This window comes from Benincasa hispida, chromosome 5, assembly GCF_009727055.1.
Source record: "Benincasa hispida cultivar B227 chromosome 5, ASM972705v1, whole genome shotgun sequence".
NCBI classification, from domain to species: domain Eukaryota; kingdom Viridiplantae; phylum Streptophyta; class Magnoliopsida; order Cucurbitales; family Cucurbitaceae; genus Benincasa; species Benincasa hispida.
In genome coordinates, this window is record NC_052353.1 from 23,194,706 (window position 1) to 23,206,180 (window position 11,475).

At 37.3% G+C, this 11,475-nt stretch overlaps 2 protein-coding genes across 2 annotated transcripts in view; one reads left to right on the forward strand and one right to left on the reverse strand.

The window, feature by feature from the left end:
• Positions 1 to 5,812, forward strand: part of LOC120078133 (protein RETICULATA-RELATED 1, chloroplastic) — a 9,584-nt gene extending 3,772 nt beyond the window's left edge. The window contains exons 2-8 of the mRNA XM_039032353.1: positions 2,360 to 2,524; positions 2,608 to 2,700; positions 2,835 to 2,950; positions 4,398 to 4,496; positions 4,587 to 4,892; positions 4,980 to 5,144; positions 5,311 to 5,812. Of these exons, the coding sequence (XP_038888281.1) occupies positions 2,360 to 2,524; positions 2,608 to 2,700; positions 2,835 to 2,950; positions 4,398 to 4,496; positions 4,587 to 4,892; positions 4,980 to 5,144; positions 5,311 to 5,599 (1,233 nt within the window). The 3' untranslated portion in view covers positions 5,600 to 5,812. The remainder of the gene's footprint in view (positions 1 to 2,359; positions 2,525 to 2,607; positions 2,701 to 2,834; positions 2,951 to 4,397; positions 4,497 to 4,586; positions 4,893 to 4,979; positions 5,145 to 5,310) is intronic.
• Positions 5,813 to 7,979: 2,167 nt separating this feature from the next.
• On the reverse strand, positions 7,980 to 8,291 carry LOC120077259. Its single transcript, XM_039031155.1, has one exon. It carries the CDS (start codon positions 8,289 to 8,291, stop codon positions 7,980 to 7,982), a length of 312 nt encoding a protein of 103 aa, XP_038887083.1.
• Positions 8,292 to 11,475: the final 3,184 nt, after the last annotated feature.

Below are 11,475 nucleotides of genomic sequence, written 5' to 3' on the forward strand. Positions count from 1 at the left end.
ATAGAAAAGAAATGTCATTTTCAACTCAAAAAATGTATGCTAAGAAGTTTCCACTGAAATCCAAGAGGAAGAATCAGCACTCCTGAAAGTATACATTGTGTCCACCTGAACTAGATATAGGAACAATCCAAAAACATCTGGTTGGCATCACCAAAGAATTCTCTATGAACCAACACCCCAATGGAGCAGCAGAACATTCATACCTAATGCCACCAATAAAGAAAGATCAAAGGATATCTTTTTTTGTTCGTTTTCCCCCCATAACAAACAAACTTCCATCTAGAGGGGGAAAACAGCCTAAAAGCCTAGAAATGGAGGTTCCCTTGCCTAAAATAGGAATCAGGCAAAACAGACCCAAAGAGGGACACATTTTATATTTTTAGGAATAGGATACAGTGATCCATCCCTCTTCATATTTGGTGGAAACATTTTTTTGGGGTGCAAATGGCTTTTTTCCTATCCTATGGTAAGCCTCATTTTGAATCTAAGAGGCTTCTAGCTTGAAAGAATTCTTAAGTAGACTCACTCCCCAAGCAACCCTTGCTGAATAAGGTTATGCAATCTTTGGAAAAGCCTTTTCCAAAAATTTCTATGGAAAGAAAATGATGACAGCTTGAGCTTCCAGCTTTTTAAATTGGAGAATGTCATGCTTCTAATTGAAGATAGAAGTGTTTCGGGGAGTTGAGAGGATGTTAGAGAAATGTGGTCTCTTGTTCGTTTTCACGTTTCTCATTGGGCTTCGATTTCGAAGGTTTTTTGTACTTATTCTATGAACTTGATTTTGTATAGTTGGAGTCCCTTCTTGTGGAGGGATTCCTCTTTTTTGTGGGCTTGTCTTTTTGTACGCTTGTGTTTTCTTTCATATTTTCTCAGTTAAAGTTGTTCTTATAAAAAAATAATTGAAGATAGAAGTGTTGGGATTTGTAGCTGATTAACAAGAATGAACCTCTTTTTTTTGCATAGTTGGAGTCCCTTTGTGTAAAGAGAGCTCCATTTCTTTTTGGCCTTCCCGTTTATTCTTTCATTTTTTTCTCAATGAAAGTTATTTCTATTAAAAAAATAAAGAAAGAAAGAAAGAAAAAAGAATGAGCTTCTTCTTGCAAAATGGAATTGGCGCTCTCTAAATGAGAATAAAGCCTTATGAAAGGAAGTCATTGAGGCTTACTATTTGCCCCTACTTGCTTTGGGCTCATCATCCTACAGATCATTTATGGGATCCGTGGATTTCAATTATGAGGCATAAGAAATTAATTTTTGATCAACTTACCTTTGAGGTTAGGGATGACGCACATACCTCTTTTTGTAGTGTTGTTTGGCTGAATGGCTCCTCCATAACACAAAGCTTCCCTCGGGGTTTTGATTATCGTTAAAAAGGTCTGCACTTGTTAAATATTTTTGGCTGGCAGACTAACATTTCGAATTTGCATCTCAGAAGGAATCTCAATGATATTTAAATAAAAAAAATGGACCTCTCCTATGCATCTTTTATCTTCCTTACAACAACAGACACAAGGCGGTGACAAAATCTTGTGGAAGCTGCACAACCGAATGGAAATTTTTCTACAAAATCTCTTTTGAAGGATCTATCACAGAACACAATTATTGAACATTCAAATGCCTATGTGGATGTTTTGGAAAGGTCGTTGCCTTAAGAAGATCAGGTTTTTTAATTGTAGCTTAGCTATAAGGTGATAAGCACCCATGATAAGCTCCAACACAGGATGCCTTACGTGTATCCTTCTCCACAATGGTGCGTCATGTGTAAAACAGCTCCGAGTCTTAAAGTCACCTCACATCTTCTCTTTGTATCATGCAATTATGCATACAAGTAAAGGGTCAGATTCATTGGATTAGAAGATTAGAACCCTTTTCTGTTTTGGCTTTTTGGGGTTTTGGTTTTTGTACGCCCCTTAGTATTCTTTCCCTTTTTCTCATTGGAACTTGGAATTATGGTTTCTTGTTACCAAAAAGAAAAAAAGAAAAAAAAAAGAACAAAAAAAAGAACAAAAATGAAAATGAAAAGGAAGAAGAAAAAGTCGCTTCTATCCAAGAATTGTCAACTGAACCGTTTTGGTAGTCTTGATTCTTTGTAGTTCAATATACAAAAGTTGCTATATTATTATTATAATTATAATAATTATTATTATTTTGTGTGTGTGTGCGCTTCATGCTCAAACTTTAGAGCACTATTGTTCTCTACTATTCTTTATGTGTCATGCAATTTCTTTTGTTTTTTGTTGTCCAGTTATCTTTTAGTTTGGTTGGTGGAATTAAACATGTATGCTATGTTGTTGGTTGTGTTATTTCACTTTCTCAATTCCAAACGTTAATTCGAAAATAATATCATAACCAATTGCAGACTGCCATTGGGGGAGGTGGTGGAGATATTGGCAAGAAAATTAATCATGGTGGTGGTGATGGTGGAGACGATGATGGTGATGATGATGATTACTATGATGAATTTGATGATGGGGACGAGGGAGATGAGGGTGGCCTGTTCCGGAGAAGGAAATTTCTTGAAGAGGTATACAATTTATTAGTGACAAATCTGTGTTGCTATTGTTTTTTATTGGCTCATTTTTAGCACTAACTTCATATTTGCTCTAGCTTTTTGATCGTAAATTTGTAGATGCAGTATTAAACGAGTGGCAGAAGACAATGATGGATTTGCCTGCTGGACTTCGTCAGGCTTATGAAATGGTAGGGTTCCCCACTCCCTCCCCCCAATTAATGTAATATTTTCTTGGAGGAGCAGGAGATATTTTATCATTTTCCTTGTGTTAATTTATTTAGCCTTGAACTTTGGCTAGACGCTGATGGATTCTTTATCCCAGGGTTTAGTCAGCTCGGCTCAAATGGTAAAATTCTTATCAATGAATGCCAGGCCAACTACAACTCGGTTCATTTCACGAGCACTTCCTCAAGGAATCTCACGGGCTTTTATTGGCAGGTAATTATCTTTTTTCCTCTTTTTGAATTGACAACAAGGCCTTTCATTCTTAGGTACTTGACTTCAATTCTTTTACCAACTCACCATTCTTGGAGGGCATGGTAACTCATTTGCTAGAAGATATTAATTCTCCATTAACCATCAGCGTCTTAATATTAGATCCTAAATCTAAATTTAAGCAATGAGAGAGTGTAATATCTAATTCTAGATTATCCATGAATTCAACATATTTATTCTTGCTGTTATTACATTATAGGGATGGTTGCATATATGCCAAGTCGTGCACTTTCTAGAGAGAAGTGTTTGTTTGTGTGTTTTTAATTTTTTTTAATCTTGAATAATCTGAAATTGTGGATCATGTAGAATTGCAAACCTATAAAGCACCGATACTCCTAAGATGGCCAAGTGTTAGTGTCGGACATGTGTCCCGATGTCCGACATGCCGCCGACACGTGTCCGACACGCCAACTGGCGTGTCGATTATTCTATTATTATTTTTTAATTTCCGACACGCCCTGACACGGCTGGACACTTGAAAGGACACGACTGCGACACATTCAGGACAAGGGACCCAAAATTAGAATGAAAAAACAATGAAACTGCCATTTTATCAGCCCAGCCCAAAACACTTAGCTTTTAGGGTTATTGTGTTTTTTCTTTTAATTTCTCAAAATCTCAACTCAGATTCCACTTCTCCAGCCAGCCTTCATTCCTTCGACCTTCCAAACAGCCAACAATCTTCACACCCAAAACTCCACACCCAGACGAACTCCACGGCAGTCGGCCAAACCTCCACGCCCAAGCACGCTGGCGACTTGCTATAAATGGAATATTTCACAATATGTTTATTGCACGACATATATTTAATTTTTTAATTAAAAAAATAACGTGTCCCCGACGTGTCGGTGTCTCAGTTCTCAGGGTATGTTTGGTTTAACTTTTCAAATGTTTAATTTTGAAAAAAAGTGAAGTGTTTGGCAACCACTTAGCTTTTGAAACACTTTCAAAGTGTATTTTAAACTGTTTTGATCAAAAGTTAAAAGTAAAAATGAATTTTTCGAAAAACATTTTTTTCTCTAGTCATTCCAAACAGACCCTTAGTCTTAGGGCCATCTCCTTTAGAAACTTTATGGTTTCCTTTCCCACAAAATTTTCTAAAGTAGACATGCATATTTTATATTATATCGACATCTATAATAATATTTCTATATCAATATCTAGTATATGGACAGCTTTACTCTAGTCCCCCCTCTTCTCTCCTTTTTTTTTTTTTTTTTAAAAAAAAAATGTGGAGGAAATCAATTTTAAAATGATAAAATCGGTTAATTTCTCTCATGCTTCCCGACTTGAATTTTTCTTGTACTCACACTAGTTTGTTTCATTGAGACAGAATGCATTCTTTGAGAAAGAATAAATATTTTCGAACCTTAACTTATTATTTGCACAGGATGATAGCCGATCCTGCCTTTCTCTATAGGCTTCTTTTAGAGCAGGCTACTACAATTGGTTGTTCAGCTTGGTGGGAAATAAAGAATCGCAAGGACAGGTTTGTTATTTAGCCATACTGGTTAAACTCTGTCTCATTTCTATTTTTAATTTGGTTGCCTTACACATTTTTGTACTGTTGTGGCTGCAGGATAAAACAGGAATGGGATCTGGCGCTCATTAATGTTCTAACAGTTACTGCCTGCAATGCTATAGTTGTTTGGTCACTTGCTCCTTGTCGATCATATGGAAATACATTCCGATTTGATTTGCAAAATACATTACAGAAGCTTCCCAATAATATATTTGAAAAAAGTTATCCTATGAGGGAATTTGACTTACAAAAGAGAATCCATTCTTTCTTCTACAAAGCTGCAGAGTTGTGCATGGTCGGTATAACTGCAGGAGCCGCTCAAGGCGCTTTGTCCAATTTTCTCTCTAGTAAAAAGCAGGAAAGGTATATGATTATTCCCATTTGAATATATAGAAATTCTAATAAACTGCTCCATGTTTCTTGACTCGGAATTGTATACATGTTTGTCAGGTTATCTGTATCAGTTCCAACTGTGAGTACCAATGCTCTCGGCTATGGTGCTTTTCTCGGGCTCTATGCAAATCTCCGGTATCAGTTATTATGCGGTTTTGACAGAGCAATGATCAATCATTTTGATGTTATTGAGGTAGCTCTGTTTTTCAGCTCTGCATTGAGGTTCGAACTGCTTTCCCCCCTTTTGAAATATCTGTGGCATTTATGTGTAAAGCCTTAAACTTGCTATTTTTTCCCCTAAAAAGTCTCTGGTTTAAACACAACCTTATCCAAAAAGACATTATTGGGTAAAGAATATTCAATAAAACCATATTGGAACTGTATGTAGGGTTTTGAATGTGCAACTAGGAGAAAGATCAAGACTGGCTTGGCTTGGAGTGGAGGCTGATCCACTGGTTCAGTCAAGTGAACTCTTGAAGAAGGTTTACAACCGACCTTCTGAAGACGTTAGTAAGTCTTCCTCAAAATGGTTTATTTCTAAGAATGCCATCATTTCTGGCCTTGGACTCCTTGGTCTCAAACAGACCGGTGCCGACTCCATCTCTGAAGGTGAATCAGTACCCAAAGCACGGAGGAAGAGAATTGTTCGGAGAAAGGTAACGGCAGGTTCCTCGTGATCTTTTTATCCAGTAAATGCATTCTTCATTACCCAGTTTTGCAGTATGACGATAGATTTGGTGCAAAGTTGCCGTATAAATCTTTGATAGAAGTTAGTTGCTAGGTGGATGATATTTTTCCTTTGATGTAACCTGTGATCCAACTGGAGAAATTCATTTTAAACTGAAGTAATGCAATTATTCTAAAGTTTATCTTGTAGGGATTTTTTTAAATTCTTCTGGTTGGTTTTTTACCACAACTTAGATTGAATATTTAAAATACCTCTTCTTGTGGTATTATCTCTTTAGCGAATAAGGTTATCAAAGTAGATTCATAAACCCTTATACTCCAAACACAGCAAAATAAAACTACTGGGGAAGAATGTATGTGTTTTTAGTTTTCTGTTTTTGAAATTTTTGCTGGTTTTTTTTCCCATAAATTTGAAATTTTGGTTTTCATATTTGCTGAAGGAACATTTGAATGCTTCTTCAAATTCTAAGAACAGGTTTTAAGTTTTTTGTTTTTTTGGTTTTAGCTTTGGGTGGGTGAAATTTCCTTTTTATCCTCAGTTTAGGGGGGGAAAAAAACATGAAGTTGGCCACCTATTGTTGATAGCTGGTGACTGATTTTTGTTCTTTTCCTCATTCCCCCTTCTGCTTCTTCCTCCCTCTCTAGCCTTTAATTTATCTTTCGTCCTCCTTATTCTCACACAAAAAGTTAGAAACGAACTTCTTCATTTAAGAGTTCCAACCACTGAAGCGTGGTATCGATTATGTTGGTTGTGGGTCATTAGATTCTCTTTATCGACCCTCATTAGCCACCTATAGTTGGTCACTAACTTCTTGTCTTATTTCCTTTTTCTTCTTCCTCATTCTTCCCTTCACTTCTCACTTCGTTCCCCTTCATTTTCACAAAAAAGCATAAACAAATTCTCTCCTTTTAAAAGCTCCTGAAGTTCAACGTCGATCGTGTTCATTGTGGGTTCGGTCATCGGAGTGAGACAAGGAAAAAAATAAAAGGAGTGTCAGTTTGTTCAAGCTTATATATACATATACATATATATATATATATACACTGTATACATATATATATTGTAACGATCCGACTTTCTAGAATGAGGATTGAATTGTTACTACAAACATGCATAAATCTTAAAACAATTTTTTCACGTAAATTGATCAAATCCAAAAGAATCTAATAAAACAAATTTTTAATATAAAATATCGAAGATCATAGATTTGCTGTTCGAGGTACTCCTAAATTAAATAAATATTCAAAATAAGTCACTCAAGAATTTGTATGTTTAACTTCTAAATTAAAATATGATAGCATGAGAGAAAAAAAAATCATAGGCGAAAGTGTTTCAAATCTTAAGGCTTGGTCACGGATTCTTTTTGTTCACCCACTATTGGGTCCACTAGGTGTACATGTTAGTCTTCCTATCAAGACAAAGGCGTGCATCCCGAACATTGGCGTAAGGGGCGAACCCGAAGGCACGCTTTCATAGGAAGTGACTTCGAAGAGACACAATAACATAATTGTAGGTGGATGGTCCCATAAGGACGTCGAAACGTAATAGCCACCATAGTTTACATGCAACATACATCGTCCAAGTTCATATCAAGCCATATATAATATAATAATCATAGTAACATATCTCATGAGTCTTTAGAATAGTCTCAACAGTCATTTATCCGTCAATCATGGTCGAACATTCCATCACAATAGAGACATGCTTTCAATGTACTCACAGGCTTAACATCAACTTGGGGTTCGAGGGCGAACCGACAGTAAATCACTTATATCAGATTTAAACCTAAGAAAAATAACAATTCAAAACCCTCTTTATCTTGAGAAAAAAAAAAAAAGGTCTTAAATCAATCCCTAAACATCAGCCAATTTTGAATTCCAACATTAAGGCTTAATTTTAAACACCATAAATAATCAAAACACGCCTGAACAACTTATCCAAAGTGTGGTTGGATTCGAGTTCACTTCCAAACTCCCAAACAAAAGTTCCAATCTAAGCAAATTCAATAATAATGGTTAGAGCCTCAAATTTCAACATACCATATTTAAATCAAGGGTTCTAAGGCTTAACATACTTACCAAAACGTGTCAAAATGATTTTGATAATGTTGGATGGCAACTTCAAATCTCTTTGAAAACCCAATTTAATCCTCCACAACCAAGATTTAACCAAAAGTTAGGCCAACTATCCATTGATAAACCAAAATCCTTAAAAACAAGAACCAAGACTTATCAAAAGTCATCAATCGAGTCCTTATGCTGTTGGATAATGATCCTTGATACGTCAAAACTTCAATTGAAAACCCGAAACATAATGGGTAGCAACAAATCAGGGCCAAAATTGAATGGGCAATCCTTAAACTGGAGATTTTACCATAAAACCTTTACTAGTGCTATCTCTCTGTTATTCAAAACTTTCACTTCCCTAGCAAGAATTTGTATAGGCTTCTCTTCATAAATTAAGTTCTCACTTGACTGTGAGGGCTCGAAGTCTACTATATGAGATACATCTATCACATACTTCCTCACCATTAAGACATGAAAGACATTGTGAACTGCAGAAAGAGACGGTGGCAATGCTAATCGGTAAGCTATGTGGCCAATCCGCTCCAAAACATCAAATAGTTCAATGAAACGGGGACTCAACTTCCATTTTCTCCCAAACCTTAGACCACCTTTCATAGGTGTTCACTTTCAAGAATACCTTAGCGTCCACCTCAAACTCTAAGTCTTTACGCCTAATACTAGCGTAACTTTTCTGTCTACTCTGAGTTGTCTACATTCACGCTCTAATCTTCTGCATTGCTTTGTTTGTAATCTGTACTAGCTTGGTTTCCAACAACTTTCGCTCACCGACCTATCCCCAACAAACAGGAGACCTGAAACTCTTCTATAAAGCTTCAAATAGCGACATACCAATAGTAGCCTGATAGTTGTTATTATATGCAAATTCCATCAAATGTAGGTGAGAATCCAACTCCCTGAAAATTTCAATGCACAGGCGGCAACACGCGCCGTTTGACAATCAGTTTGAGGGTGAAAAGCTGTGCTAAAATCTAATCGAGTACCCAACGTTGTTTGGAGACTCTTTCAACAGCTAGATGTAAAACGAGGACCTCTGTCAGATACAATAGACATAGGCACCCCGTGCAACCTCATCACTTCTTTCATATACAACTGTGCCCACCTATTTACAGAGAACGTAAACCTTTCTGGAATAAAATGTGTTAACTTAGTGAGTCGGTCCACTACAACCTATATCATCGTATAGCCTTTTGCTGTTTTTGACAAGCCTACAATAAAGTCCATAGACACATGCTCTCGCTTCCATTCTGGTACACTCAAGGGTTGCAACAAACATGCTAGCCTCTATCTCAGGGCTTTCACTTGCTAACACATTAGACATTTACTAACAAACTCTGCTACCTCTCTTTTCATATCATACCACTAGTAATATCGTCTCAGGTCCTGATACATCTTGGTGCTTCTAGGATGCATCGAGAATGAAGAACTATGAGCTTCTGTCAATACCTCATTCTTAAATCACTGTCTGCAGGTATACATAAACGTCCCTGGTAATAGAGACCATCCTCTAGGGATACCGAGAACTCACTATCCCGTCCTGTCTCTACTAGGCGGAATTTCTCAACAAGGTAAGGATCACCTTGTTGAGCATCAATAATCCTCCATCTCAAGGTCGGTTGTACTGCTAGCTGTGCCAACTGTGCAGTGTCCTCCTTCACTGCCACTGCAATTTCAGCTCGTTCAAAATCGTTGTGTAGATGAGTCGGTCTGGTAATTAGAGTTGCTGAATGGGTTTTCTTTCTACTCAGAGTATATGCCATGACATTCGCCTTGGCTGGATGATACAAAATTTCATGGTCATAATCTTTCACTAACTCCAACATCTACACCATCTCATATTCAACTCCTAAGTGAAGAAGTATTTCAGGCTCTTGTGGTCTATGAAAATCTGTATCTTATCTTCATACAAATAGTGTCTCCAAATCTTCAAAGCAAAAATCATTGCTACCAACTCCAAATCATGAGTTGGGTAATCCTGTTTATGATTCTTTAATTGCTGAGAGGCATAAGCAACCACTTTACCCTGTTGCATTAACACACACCCAAAACCCTTCTTGGAGGATCACTATAAATGACAAAACTCTCTGATCCATCCGGGACAGTGAGAACCGGTGCCGAAACCAACTTTTATTTAATATTCAGAAAACTGTCTTCACAAACCTTACTCCAAATAAAAGAAACACCCTTCCTGGTCAACTGAGTCAAAGGAGTGGCTATGCGAGAGAAATCCTTTACAAACTGATAATAATATTCTACCAAACCTAGAAAACTGCGCACCTCACTGACTGTGGTGGGACGAGGCCAACTTGTAACTGCCTCAATCTTTGTAGGATCAATAGATATTCCTTCTTTCGACATCATATGTCCCAGAAAAGACATCTGACATAGCCAAAATTCACATTAGGAGAATTTGGCATACAACTTATTTGACCTCAGGGTCTCCAAAACTTTTCATAAATGCTTATCGTGTGTTTTGGAATAGACCAAGATATCATCAATAAAAACTATTACAAAAGTGTCAAGAAAATCCTTGAACACCCTTTTCATCAAATCTATGAATATTGCAGGAGCATTGGTCAAGCCAAACAACATTACAATGAACTTGTAATATTCACATCTAGAATGAAATGCAGTCTTAGGAATGTCACTGTCTTTTATCCTCAACTGATGATACCCTGAACGTAAATTGATCTTGGAGAAAATTGTAGCCCCTTATAACTGGTTGAACAGATCATCAATTTTGGGGAGAGGATACTTGTTCTTGATGGTTACCTTATTCAACTCTTTGTAGTCTATGCATAGGTGTAACGAACCATCATTTTTCTTCACAAACAACATTGGCACACCCCATGGTGGCACACTCGAACATATGAAACCCCTGTCAAGCAACTTTTACAACTGAGTCTTAAGCTCGTTCAATTCTGCTGGTGTTATTCTATATGGAGCTTTAGAGATAGGAGTAGTGCTTGGCTCTAACTCAATAGTGAAATCTATCTCTCTGTACGGTGGCAATCGTGAGAGATCTTCTGGAAAAACATCTGGAGAATTTCTCACCATTGGCTTGGACGACAAAATGACCTCAGAGCCTCTAGTATCAACCTGCCAAGATATTCTAGGTACCTTGGTTAAGCAACTTGTTGACTCTCATAGCAGAAATTACCTTGGGCAAAACCACGGTCCCGAACCCTCTAAACTTACAGTGACTTTCGTAGGAGGGTTAAAAATCATCTTCTTGCGGGAGCAGTCAATAGTGGCATGGTTGACAGACAACCAATCAATGCCTATTATCACATCAAAATATCACATGTCCAACACTATTAAAGTCGCATCTGATACATGGTTTGTCATTTCTATATGATGTGCTTTTTATCTTTTCATTTGCTAACATAATTTCTCCAAATGGAGTAGAAACTAATAAAACATAATTCAAAGACTCTAGTTCTAACATAGCATGCTTAGCAAACACTGATGATATAAATGAATGAGATGAGCCAGGACCAAATAACACCAAGGCATAGTGTCCTAAGATTGGGAGCGTACCTGTCACCACTATGCCTGACTTATCGGCCTCTGGCCGAGTTATAGTATAAACTCGACCCTGCTGTTTCTGTCTGTTTGAATTCCCATGAGGTGTACTCAAAGACTGAACACCTCCAATCTGAACACCAGAGCATTGATCAACTGTATGCCCCACTTGTTTGCATCTAAAACATGTCCCTATGCCAACCAAACAACGTTTTCAGTGGCATTTTCCATAAGATGTGCATACGACCCTATCCTT

Coding starts and splice junctions, on each gene's coding strand:
- LOC120077259 (XM_039031155.1), bottom strand. CDS start 8,291: ATGAAAGGTGGTCTAAGGTTTGGGAGAAAATGGAAGTTGAGTCCCCGT.